Source organism: Polyergus mexicanus, unplaced genomic scaffold, assembly GCF_030449975.1.
Source record: "Polyergus mexicanus isolate NDT 795.1 unplaced genomic scaffold, iyPolMexi1.0 SCAF_15, whole genome shotgun sequence".
NCBI lineage: Eukaryota > Metazoa > Arthropoda > Insecta > Hymenoptera > Formicidae > Polyergus > Polyergus mexicanus.
The window spans coordinates 5,097,302-5,110,427 of record NW_027223335.1 but is presented as its reverse complement, the minus strand read 5'-3'; the positions used below and the strand labels follow the sequence as shown (position 1 = coordinate 5,110,427).

The 13,126-nt window shown below is 32.3% G+C and overlaps 3 protein-coding genes across 4 annotated transcripts in view; 2 read left to right on the top strand and 1 right to left on the bottom strand.

Moving 5' to 3' along the window:
* Window positions 1–66: 66 nt before the first annotated feature.
* Window positions 67–1,911, top strand: LOC138939913 (probable methylthioribulose-1-phosphate dehydratase). 2 transcript variants are annotated; one of them, XM_070308247.1, is made up of 5 exons: window positions 67–176; window positions 300–394; window positions 502–770; window positions 853–1,054; window positions 1,170–1,911. In XM_070308247.1, exons 1-5 carry the CDS (start codon window positions 120–122, stop codon window positions 1,288–1,290), a joined length of 744 nt encoding a protein of 247 aa, XP_070164348.1. In that variant the 5' UTR covers window positions 67–119; the 3' UTR covers window positions 1,291–1,911. The 2 variants fall into 2 exon arrangements, with proteins under 2 accessions (XP_070164348.1, XP_070164349.1); XM_070308248.1 differs by having other exon boundaries at window positions 1,205–1,315.
* Window positions 1,375–3,719, bottom strand: LOC138939912 (CWF19-like protein 1). The gene is made up of 3 exons (XM_070308246.1): window positions 2,678–3,719; window positions 1,908–2,556; window positions 1,375–1,824 (listed from the first exon to the last, which is right to left on the bottom strand). The coding sequence occupies exons 1-3, from the start codon at window positions 3,289–3,291 to the stop codon at window positions 1,525–1,527; spliced, it is 1,563 nt and encodes a 520-aa protein (XP_070164347.1). The 5' UTR covers window positions 3,292–3,719; the 3' UTR covers window positions 1,375–1,524.
* A 5,020-nt stretch (window positions 3,720–8,739) lies between these two features.
* Sim (single-minded) overlaps window positions 8,740–13,126 on the top strand; it is a 38,484-nt gene continuing 34,097 nt past the window's right edge. Inside the window, exon 1 of the mRNA XM_070308107.1 lies at window positions 8,740–9,130. The gene's annotated coding sequence lies outside the window, so the exon portion shown is untranslated. The remainder of the gene's footprint in view (window positions 9,131–13,126) is intronic.

The following is a 13,126-nucleotide window of genomic DNA, read 5'->3' as shown; positions in this document are numbered from 1 at the left end:
ATGCATTAGTATTCGAAAATATTAACACATCTTTATATCCTATTATCATTGTTCTGTTATCTATGTGATAAGGATTCTATTTTGATAGTTACACAGTTACACAGTTGCTCTCATCTCTTATGTTCATTTTACAAGCGAAAATGTCATCAGAAGCTTATGATGTCAACTATGACAAAGTAATAGTTTATATATATGTGTATTAAATAATACCATAATTTTTATGAAATCTAAAAATTTTACAATTTATGAATTTATCGAATTATTCTAATGAATGTATTTTTTTTTGTTTTTTTACACAGGAACATCCAAGAAATCTTATTCCAGAACTATGTAGACAATTCTATCATCTTGGATGGGTGACTGGTACAGGAGGTGGTATCTCTATCAAACATGAGTTAGTGTATTTGCAATAATATATATATTTTAAAAAGAATTTACTGTTATTTTTATGAGAAAATGTTAGTGGAAATATAAAAATGTTTGTTAAAATTTTTGTTATAGGGATAAAATCTACATTGCTCCTTCTGGTGTACAAAAGGAGCGAATGTTGCCTAATGATATGTTTGTGCAAGATATCAATGGAACAGATTTGGAATTGCCACCACCAGGAAAGAAATTGAAGAAGTCACAATGTACTCCACTATTTTTATGTGCTTATTTAAGGAGAAATGCAGGTGCTGTTATTCACACGCATTCTAAATTTGCTCTAATGGCAACATTATTATGGCCTGGAAAAGAAGTCAGACTCACTCATCTTGAGATGATAAAAGGTATTCAAATTATTTTTAAAAAACACTTTACATTTGAAAATGAAAGGAATTCGAAGATGATTTCAAATAGCTTGATTAACAGGTATATGGAATCAGAAAGAAGGTAGAACATATCGTTATGATGAAGAATTAGTAATACCGATCATAGAAAATACTCCCTTTGAGAGAGATTTAAGAGATGATTTAGATGACATTATTGTTCATTATCCTGAAACTTGTGCAGTATTGGTACGCAGGCATGGGATTTATGTATGGGGTGATTCTTGGCAGCAGGCAAAAACTATGTATGTTACTTTATTCGTATATTACCAAATGTTTCCTTGTAGTAAAATAAAATTTATTTATAATTTTATATCTCTTTATCTTTAAAAATGTTTTTTTTTTTTCTTTTTTTAACAGGACAGAATGTTATGATTACTTGCTTGATATTGCAGTTCAGATGAAGCAATATGGATTAAATCCACTGGCAACCCCAAATGAATATGAATTAAAATATCAGGCAAATGGTACATCAGAATAGCCAGAAATTTTAATATCAACGGCATTTTGATGTTATAAATTTATATATCTTTAAATTATGTATATATTTGAACACATATTGAATGTGCACATAAAAAATTTTTATAGAAATTGAGATAAAAAATGAATTATATAGCGCTGATTATATTTATATTTCACACATTAGTATATACAATTCTTTCTGGTTTATAGTTTTAGTTATAAACTTTATACTACTTAAATGTAGTATAAATCATCAAATGTCTATGTCAAATGTCGCGAATTGTTTCCTAATTTTATTTGCTAGTTCAGTTTCTTCCTCTTGACTCATATGACAATCCTTCCAGTCGGATCTGTCATTGATATCTAATATCCTGTCGGACGCCAATACTTCTCTGCCAAATTGTAAAGGGAAATCTTTTTTAATTCTATAATACAACATCTCTCCGTTTGGTAGTTCTGCATAAAAATATAGAACACCAGGTTTTGCGATCTGCTGTAAATCGGCATGCTGCGGCAATTCCATTATTTTGAAATTGTTACATTCAGCCAGTTCCTAAAAACAAAAATTTGTACACATTAAATATTAGACGCGATAATAAAGGACATTAAACTTTACTATTATAATAAAAGAAATACCTCAAACATTTCTTTCAGTGTAGGTGCTTGATTTTTATGAACTGGTACTGCTTGCAGTTGACAATGAGATGTTTTGAAGTTTCTCTCGAAAAACACTGGTACTCTATTGGTACTTTCATAATATTTAGTCACAGCTTTCTTGTAAAGATCCATCTCCTCCTTTACATTCTTTGGTAAGATCGACAAACTCTGATGATGAGTTATTGGTAAAATTAAGAAATGATCCTCTACCAAACCACCTTTTGCTAATGCTAAATAGATCTCTGTGCCAACAGAAATCACCAGATGCTTAGACACAACAGGACTGGATAGGCAGAACCAGCATTTTGATTGATCAAATTCCAGTTTTGGCTTTTTATTGAGATTATTCTGATGCCGCAATCTCTTCCCATTGTCTTTCGAATCCATGTCATAGAAAAACTGCGTGTGAGCTTGCTTTTGCGACATTGGATCATCAGACAGCATAGATATGGAATATGGACTCGATGTTTCATCTGTCGTTTTCATAATTAAATCTGACAATCTACTTCTATCAACAGGAGTTAAATTCAATGCATACAACCATTTTCTCTTGTGATTATTCATTACTGGTGCCAGAGCTATGAATCTAGTGGCTATTTCCATATTTCCATCACCCTGACTTTGATTCCTATAATGAAAATATTCAGATTTGAAATATACATGTCTTGTTTTAAACATGGCATTTCTTACACAAGAACTTTTAAGATCTATGTTAAGAATAATTAAAAAGTTTTGAAGAATAAACTCACCTGTATGGTGGTCGTTCATAATAAACCCCTTCCAAAGCTGATACGTGATATCTAGGTTTAATATGAGTAGCGAGCCAAGCAATTAATTTGGAACCCTGGTACTTGCATTCTAGTTTGTTATTGTCAAGATTGGTTATACCCTCAGGCCACGGAGATGTCAATAAGATATCTACACCGCGAAAACTCGGTTGGCCTTTTAAGCAATTATTCTTGATGGATGTAACATCATGTTCATTAAAGTGTATGTCTTTGTTCTCAGTCGATGCTTTTTCAATTCCACTGAGATATGCTATTTTGAGACCTGAACTAGCAGTATAAAGACCACGTTTTCCCAGATAAGTGAGATTTTGACATATCTCGTATCCATCCCCATCGGTGTAGTGTTTCAGATCCGATTCCCTGTTAGGTCCAATAATATACGTCGGCACGGAAATCATTTTTTCGCAGGACTTATAGGATTCTAATTCGGAATTGTCTTCACCGAAAAAATTACCAACGCATAACAAGAAGTCGAATGGGCCACTCTTCTTATTAATAGCATCCACTTTAGAGAACAGAAATTTGAAGTGTCCCTCCACATCTCCGCAAATAAGAACTTTTTGCTTATCGCTCATGTCTAATAATATAACTATATAATAACACAGTTTACGTCGATATATCAATAATAAATAATAATTAACAATGATGTTTCATCGTTTTTCTCAAACACTTTTAGATTATCTCAAGAAAAAGAGCTCTTTTGATTATCTCTATAAATATTATTTTATCTTGTAGGTTAAGGATCGACAGGAGTGACGGCTTATGACGCGTTGCTAGCAGCCAGCCTCGAGATTTCGAGATCTCGAGAATCATATATTAGCAGCGGCTTTTGATTCGTCTAATAAATCTCGCGTCTCTTCTCGCATTTAGATTATTTTACGATTGCAACATAAAAATTATTAATTAAATAAATATTCTAATTACATTGAAATTTATTTCGTTTATAAACGATATAAACTAATTAAAGAAATAAAAAATAGAAAGAGCGTAAATGTGATAGGAATCCATCCACTCTTGGCCAACATGTGTAAGTTTTTTTTCTCAAAGAGTCATCTGTTATTAATTTAGAAAGATGATTTATTAGTTAGCGCAAGAAAAATTAAATTAAAAAATTAAATTATATATTATTTGTTTTAAACAAATCATTCTGATAGTATACTTTTTACTTTGTTAATAGTAAATACAAGTAAAAGAAAAAAAATTATTTTTACAATATAAATTATTTAGTTTTTTTTTTTTTTTTTTTTTTTTTTTTTTTTTTTTTTTTATGGACAACGTATATTGTTGCTCAATGGAAACCGCGAGAAGGTACAGTGGTCTCTTTCGTCAGGAGAAATTGTTTTCTTTAATATATTGTCTCACATAAGAGACAAATGGTTTTCGTCACTGTTTATAGCTGTCTTCGATCAAGTCATCGCTGATTTCATTACGCAAGTGGCATTAATGGTCCAAAAACTTGTTATTACATCAAAATATCATGTAATGGACAATCTTTTACATATGTTTCCTCTGCAGCAATTAGAAAATTGTAAACAGTTCTGTCGAACGGTTATAATTGTATCCACATGACCTTCCATCATTAGATTATTAAGATATACTCTTCACATTCTAATCCAAATAAAAATTTTGTCCTTTTTAATTTCTTTATTTGTAAAATTTATATTTGTGACTACGTTTTTTAGATATTTTATTGTAGAATATCATGAATAAAGATATCACTATATAACATTATCATATATATTATATATATGACAATGTTAGTGATATTTATAATATATACATATAAAATTTGAAAATTTTATTCAAGTACTTAATAATATCAAAAAGAAAAAAAAGTTTTTATCAAATCGTTGCGCTGTAAAAAAAATCTAGAAAATACTAATTTTTCGAAAGTTCAAACGAATATGCCTCTTTAAGGGATCTTCTTAATTTGACACTCTGAAAATAAAGCGATTTTTAGGAGTTTGTTTTTAAAAAGTATAAAACATATTAATTCTAAACCTTGCACGTTTATTAAATAACATTATAAGTATATCCTGAATTTTTTTCAGACAAAAATATTTGTTTGTTTCGCAGTTATTAGTGGTCCAGTGTCTAAAAAAAAAAATTATTGTTCGTGGCGAATATGATTCCAGTGAATATAGTCATCTGAAATAAAAAAAAAATAAACCAAAAAGATTCTTAATCTGCACGAGTGTGGTTATCGTCTGAACTAGAATTAAATCGATATTTGCAAAATTCGAATTTTGCGACTTACAAAACTAATCAATTTTTTTTGAGACGCTGTTTTTTATTTTTCAATAATTTTTTTTTATTCTAGTTTACGCGATAGCCACACTCATACAGATTAAGAATCTTTTAGATTTTTTTCTTTGACTATAACGGCTGGAATCATGTTCGCCACAAACAACAATTTTTTTTTTTAGATTAATTGGACTGCTATAACTTCGAAACAAACAAATATTTTTGCTTGAAAAAAATTCAGAATAAATTTGAAATGTTATTTAACAAATGTGCAAAGTTTAGAATTAATATGTTTTATATTTTTCTTTAAAAAAATTCCCAAAAATTGTCTTTATTTTCAAAACGTCAAACTAGGAAAACACCCCTTAAGAGAGTAATTGTTTCACGAAACAAACGGTGTAAACGTTATATAACTTCATTTATTAAAATCTTTTTAATGAAAATATTAAATCTTATTAATGAAATATAAGAATTTTTCAAATTTAATAAAAATATAATCAAACAAAGCAAAGAACGATCTAAAGAATGTGATCACGACGGATAGAGAGAACCGTGGGATTTAAAAAAATATATTTTAAAAACTGCTGTTGCGTCGAAACGGTTTAACAAGGTACATGGAAAAATTTGAAATTTCTCCCATAGAGATTTTACCTTTTTACCCCGCCTCTATTGTGAACTATTACAATAATTCATGTAACGTGAAAGTATCATGTGTTCGAGCAATGTGTGCAGTACATATGTTAACCATTCCCAAGCCAAAATTGTAAAACCCAGATGTGAGAGACAAAGCACAAGGTTATAAAACGTATTTTAAAACAGGTTACTGTTTAATAAAAATACGAGGACATAATAGATAGCAGAAAAAAATATTTATGTGTAGTAAGTAATGAAAAAGCGATGAATCTCGCATTTTCATGCAAGTTCTGGAAAAAAAAATATATATATATATATATATATATATATATATAGTGAATATAGTAATATATAAGTCAAATTCGGCAAAAGAATATAATTACTTTTTAAAAGTTATTTTTAAAATTCAAATGTATATATATAATATGTATATATAATATATTGTCGAATTAAAGAATTTGAATTTATTATTACATAAATTATTTTATATATTCTAGAATATTTTACTCTCGTTATCTAAAATTTGCAAGAGAACGGGAAATTTTATATTATTTTATATTTTTAATTTATATAAACTATATAATCTTATTAAAATATAAATAAGAGCACGTAAGCATAATTGTTGAGTTCAATGAATTGTATTCGCATTGCGTAATCGAAAAGACAAACGATTTTCGATACTCATCGTACAATATATATTTTCCGCCAAAACTTAAATATTACTGAGAGCGGCAAAAATTTACAATGACAGAATGTGCCGTTTTCACGTTCATCGTCTCTCGGCGCAGAAAATGTGCGAACGGCCTCGCATAAAGCATCCCTGTATATTGCGTAAAGCAATACCCACCCCTGTATACCGTATGCGCAGAAGCGTTAAAAAACGAGCGCAAAATGGAGAAGATGCTCTCTAGCGACGGCACAAAAGAGGTCCATTGCGAGAGAGACCAAGAGGAAGAGAGAAATCCGAAGAGTATATACATATACCAGCGGAAGCAGAGGGGATACCTGTATAAATGTCACGTGGGCGTGACCGAGAAGTTGGAGAATTTGCACCAATGAGACGCGAGAGGCGTTATCTTGGTTACATAGTCACTCTCTACTCTGATACATAAGCGGAAGTTGCAATCGTGTGCGGCTGCGTTATCATCCCCATAAGCATGTCACACAGACGGGTAGAGGAAGATGAAGATTCTACGGAGTGTCGGAGAGAACGAGAGAAGTTGATTCCATTGCTACGTGAAATATAGATAGAGCCCCAAAAAGCAAATAGCAAATTACAGAAGATACACATGCAGAAAATATTATAAGGATTCATAAGATACAAACACATAACTCTATCGATGAAAATGGAGTAGCTAGTAACGCTACTAGATAGATTCGCGCGATATTCTCTCTATGAACGTACATTACGTTAAAGCCGAACTGGTGCTACGCGAGAGAGAAGGAGAGGGATGGAGAGAGAAGGATAGGTGATGCGCAAAGTTGCGAGAGAAGGACAGCGGAAGGCGGGGGCGACAGATCGGTTGCTTGACGGCTGTTGGTCCACGCTCAGCAGGGAGTCCAGCATGCACGGTGCATCCAGTTGTACCAAATACGCGCGGCACTCTTCAATGGTACACACGTGCTGTAAACGTCAGATGAATTGACCACGTAAGGTGCGTGTATTCTTCGATGCTGGCCGAGATAAAGAAACATCCCTGCACCAAGACTTGAACAGCATCACGACGCACAAAGCATCGGATACGCGGGAGCGATCGTCTCCGGAGAACAAGTGTCATTGTCGTCGAAGAATGCGTCGCGACGCAAACGTAAAACGATTATCACGAGGGTTTAAGAAGTGGTTAGTCGGTGAATCGCCATTATTTTGAGATAATGATATTTCCAGTAAGATTGAAAGAAGAGAGTGCGCTATTGTTTGATCGCAAAGTGTAAATATTGATTCTATCGGGAAAGAAGAGGCAGAGGACTTTGCAGAAATTCAATAATTGCCAAAAACGGAAGCTGCGAGATATTGTATCCGAGTTGCAATTCAGAAGATGTTATTTCGTTCAGAGAACTGAGAAGAGAAAATTGCTTTCAATTGTTGAATTGTCACGGATCATATTATACGGTGAATATATTGATACTCATCAAATAAGCATTAGGAAAAGAAGACTGTAAAAGCTAGCCATGTGACGTAATGTTTTGACTTTGACAACTGTGACTTCGAACCGGAACATTTTTATATGATAGGTTCGTGTATTGTTCCCATTAATTATCGTGAACAGTGCGATGAAAATTTTCGTGGGACAAAGTAAAAATTTCGTAGAATCGGTTATGCGTTCTCAGAAAGAATGTACATTTTAATTTTATTGCGAATAAAAGTACGCGATTAGGCTCTAGGTGCCATATTCAAAAAAGTGACTTGTGTTTATTCGATTATCAAATTTTTACAATCTCGTGTAGCTTTGACTATTAAAGGAATGTTGAATACGTGATTCGTTTGAAAACAATGGATCGCATAAAAGCATAATTGACTATTTAAATTACTGACTATTTAGATGAAAAGATGATGCAACGAATGAGAGTGACAGTGCGAGCAGTTTAAAATGACGATCAATGCATCTATTTAATGCATTTTTATATCTTGTGTTGCAGTAAAAAAGTGTAGCACGAAAGAAACCGCATATCGATAGACATTTAAAAGAATAAAGAATGCAAAGAAATGCAATAAATTCGCGGAAATAAAATAGATACATTTCACATAGATATAATCTCCATAGCTTAATAAAGAGAAAAATATTAAATAGTGCACGTTTAAAATATAAATAATGATAATGTCTGATAATGTAAATCAGAATAATATTATTTATAGCGGGTGTTTATATGTGTAATGAATAAATAGCAGTGAAAATGTACAATAAAATTAAAATATAGCAAAAGTAAATAATAAAAAATTGCTTTAAGCAACAATATTGCTTGAACAAAATAGTACTTTCAAATAAAATAAAAATATATATTTTATTGCTGATTAATAAAACTATTCAATTGTGAAATTATAACGAACGACACTTGTAAATGTAACGTAATGTAAAGTTATCTATCATACAAAAATTTTTCCGAATTTTGTAAAAATATAAAAATCGTAATTATAAAGTACGATTATTGTAATAGAGCGTATTTAATTTTAAATGCAATAAACAAGATTCGTGTACCAATACGATTATTATACATATAGCTAAGACGATTTAAAAAATTCCATCGGGATAGAATTTTGGAGCGAATAAAAATGTGATAAAATAAGATTTTCCGATTGATTCTTTCCACGCGCAAGAATACGATTTGAGGAGGGGTGACGATCGAGTCGAAAATGGCGGAGAAATTTGAGAAATCTCTGGAAATGTGTCAAGTATCGTCGGCTTGATAAGAGTGCGCGTCTCCAGGGAAGTTGACCGTACCAAAATCACTTTCCTGCCAAGGGAGACTAATTGATTCCTGCCTCTCTTCTCCGCATCGGCCCCCCGGCGGATTCCGATGAAAGGCCCACTCTCGTTAAAGGTTTGTAAAACAATCGATTGCGTACTCGAAGAATCGCGCGTAGATGTTTAATATCGATATTTAAGCGAAAAAAAATATCGAAACAAGATACATGTATATTCGATGTGAAAAATCCAACCGAGTGTCGTATAGTTAACTGTACATTGAAGTATAGATAATAGTATATATGTAAAATTATATTAATGCAAACATTAATTTACGATCAAAATTAATTGCTATTTTTTTCTTAGCAAATTGAATTAACTTGCAATAAATGCTTTTATTTTTTGGGTGGAACTTAATTATTGCAAATTTATAGTTGTTCCTATATAAGGCAGAAAAAGTTCTGTATATTTTTTATAAATATGAGATTATAACTTTTTCTTTTTTATATATTGTACATACATACGGATATTCTGAGTGATAAATATGCATTGATAATGCGTATTCTTCTATCTGTTCTTCATCGTCGCGTATCTACAATAATCAGAGAGCCGAAACTTATGCCAACCCGCATTCACGTCGATACTTTCAATATATCTTCCTTCGATATCTTTAATGTTTCGCACGAGTGATCTTTCGTATAGTCATTGACATCTTTCTATTTCGCATATTACGATATGCATCTGCACATAACTAGCGTGAGAAAGAGATAGAAATGCTTGGGCAATCGATGGTTTGAAATCATTGCCATATATTTATGTGTACGTATCAAAATTATTTATATATCGAATTGATTCGATAATTTACATTAAATATAAATAAAATTATGGACATCGTATGTGTTCATTATTAGTATATGATATTGTTAACGATAAATAAATAATGCTTGAATTTTGGGGGGAAAGCTTCATATAAAATTGATGAAAAAAGGATTTTGCTTACATTTACGTTAAAAGTTGCAGCGCAAGAATATCTTTTAATATCAGTCTTTCTAATATAAGAATTTAATAAGAAAATATAGATTGTATTATTTTCTCAGGTGTAATTCGAGTGTGCGGATGCAGGTAAATTGTTCGCAGAGCTGCATCGAATTTATCTTGATATTGTGTTACGGCACCCGCATGATCTTTCAAACGCGACACACAATGTAGAAATCCCTTCAATCTTTTACTAATCCTTTCCCGAGGTTGATTTTCCTTTTAGGAATGCCATCTCACGGTTATTCCAACTAAAAAGCTGAATAAATTTAAATGCTAAAAAATTGTGCTACAGGGGAAAAAAAGTAGCTGTCGTAGCTAAAAATTGCGTGCGATAACTAAATTTCAATCGTAATATATATACAGCGAACATCTTAGCTGCGATATCTATTTATTAGGTGCAACAACAAAACGTTTTGTACGTAATTTAGAGATTTATATTCACTACAATAAACACAGTTTTTCAAACCATGATTATCTATGGTAGAGAAAATTTTTTTTTCCGGGTGGAAAATATTTCTGCCTTATGTAACATTTCATCCAATCGCGAATTAATTGACATAATTGACACTTCTTGTAAAGAGATCTTATGAAAGGAAATAAAAATATACTTTAAAATATCAAATACAAAAAATATTATATTATATAGTTTATTATATAGAATTTTCGGCTTTTTCTTGGATAGTTCTCCTTTAATAATGTTAAGCAATTAGGCCTGGATAAAACTCTCTCCGATGAAAAAATGAACTCCCGCTAATCTATTTGCTTCTAAAACATCCGATACCATTCCTCCGTCATTAAATCACGATCTAAATATTTTTCTAGAAAAGTCATCTTTCTTCAAGAGACTATATTCTCTGAGCAAATCGTAAATCTTCCGAGCGCGCCATTAAAATATCCCATGCATCGAGAATGCATCTACTCAGCCACCGCATCGCGTCGTGGTAAAAGGGGTTGAAAAGCGTGATTTATCCGCTCGTGAGCACGCGTCAAACGGATCGTGTGAAACGGACTATTTTCGTGTCACCGTACTCGCGCGAGCGCCGGATTCTCATTTCGCCGACGAGGATGAAGGAAAAGAAAAATAGAAGAAAAAAATACGACTTTAGGTAAATAGGAACGCGCGCGTAACGCATCGCAGCAGCCGCGAAGGGGCGTGCCGTTTCCTGAAACGATTTGTAGCGGAGGAAGCCGTCGGCCTGCCGAACGTGATCCTTGTCTGTGTTATCCTGGCCGCTGTACCCTTCCGCGGCTCACGCGGCAGAAGCATCGCGCGAAGACTTATGTACGTCTATGTCTAGCGAGCAGCTGTCACGATGGTGTAAACCGTCGGATTACGTGCGCTCTTTAAACGAGGATTCCTATTCCCCGAAGCTTTATTCTCAAACTTTTTTTTTTTTTTTTTTTTTTTTTCAAATGCCGAATTATCTTCGTTGCGTTTGACGTGAAGCTAAGACTGCTGTCATATTTAAATTTTTTCGATTAGTAGAGAGCGTGTGAGAGTATATACTTCTTTACAGAGGAGGGACAACATATTTTTTAACATTGTAAAAACAAACCGAATATTTTTATGATGATTATGGAAGTCTAAAAAAATGCGAAAAGTATTATATATCAGAATATATTATATATCATAATATAATGCCATAATCACGAGCATAGTAAAGGAAATTGTTGACACAGATTTTTCATAAAAATGCGATGCAAATGATAAAGTTAATTTTATGCAATTTTTGATAGAATCGCGTAGAGATTCACGTTACATATAAGTATATATGACTCAGATTGTTGAGCAATTGATCTCGGACAATCCGCGAATCGTCAGAGGTGAACATTCACCGTGACGCGCGTATATGTATAACGGCAATAATAATAGTATTTCATGAATGTGGCTCGCTCGCGATGGCTAATAATAGCGCAATCGTAATGGTGGTGGCAATAATTGAATGAACCGCGCGCGGGTGTACGCCTTACAACATCCTGGCACGTGCGTAAACAGCTCTTAGGTAATTCAGGGTGACGCTTGACGTATACGTGCGTGTATATGCAAAACGCTCGCAAACAGCGGCGCGCTTTTCTAGAGAAATTTCGCGCGCAAACACGCGCCGATCATTACCTCTCTCTGCGGGAGCTATGAAAATTTTCAATCCTTTGAATTTTAACTCTTTAATACTCGAATGCTCGAATTTCGGAGTTACAGAGCCAGAAAAAATCATAACATCAATATTAATTTACACTCTCGCAGTATTCTCTAGATTTCTTCAATAACGAATAATGACGATAATTTATAAATAATACGGATTTTATTTCAGATTATTCGTGCTTTTATTATATATAATATACAATATAATATTTATATATATATATATATATATATATATATATATATATATATTATATATATAAATCCTTCAATAAAGTAAGATTAAATAAAATTATAATAAAACAAGTATATTATATGATAGCATGCGATAAATTTTTGGGAACACTGTATATATCGCTGTTTATTATTTTAGTTTTAAAAAGGAAGTATTCCGATGACGAAAGAGTTATTAAAGTCGACCAACGTTTCTATATCACGCGTTACACTGATTCGTTACCGACGATTATAAGCATGACCAACCGGAAGAATTATATTATAAATTGTTGACACATTTAAAAGATTAATGTCTCCATAAGAAAACGCAATAAATACAATATAAATGTTGTACGATACGTGGATGGCGGAGATTGTGTTTTACTCAATCAATATTAATGAGTTTCGAAAGGAGAAAATGTAATACTTTTTTTATTATATTATTTTCCTCAGAACGTGATATATATGAATAATTCCTTCTCATAATCTTTTTGTTTTAGTCTTTATTCCAATATAAAACTCTTTAAATAGCAGCTCTCCAGAATAAAACTCTGTCAATTCTGAAAACTTGTCAAAAAAGGAGTCAAATTTATTCGCATTCGTCTCATTGGCACACGTTTGAGTTAAAATTTTTATCAGTGAGACGAAACTTTAGGTGGAACAAAATTGGAGACACCAGCCTGCCCTTCTTCCCCCTTGTCCTAGGAATAGTTTACGCGTCTTCTTTTACTACCTCGTAAA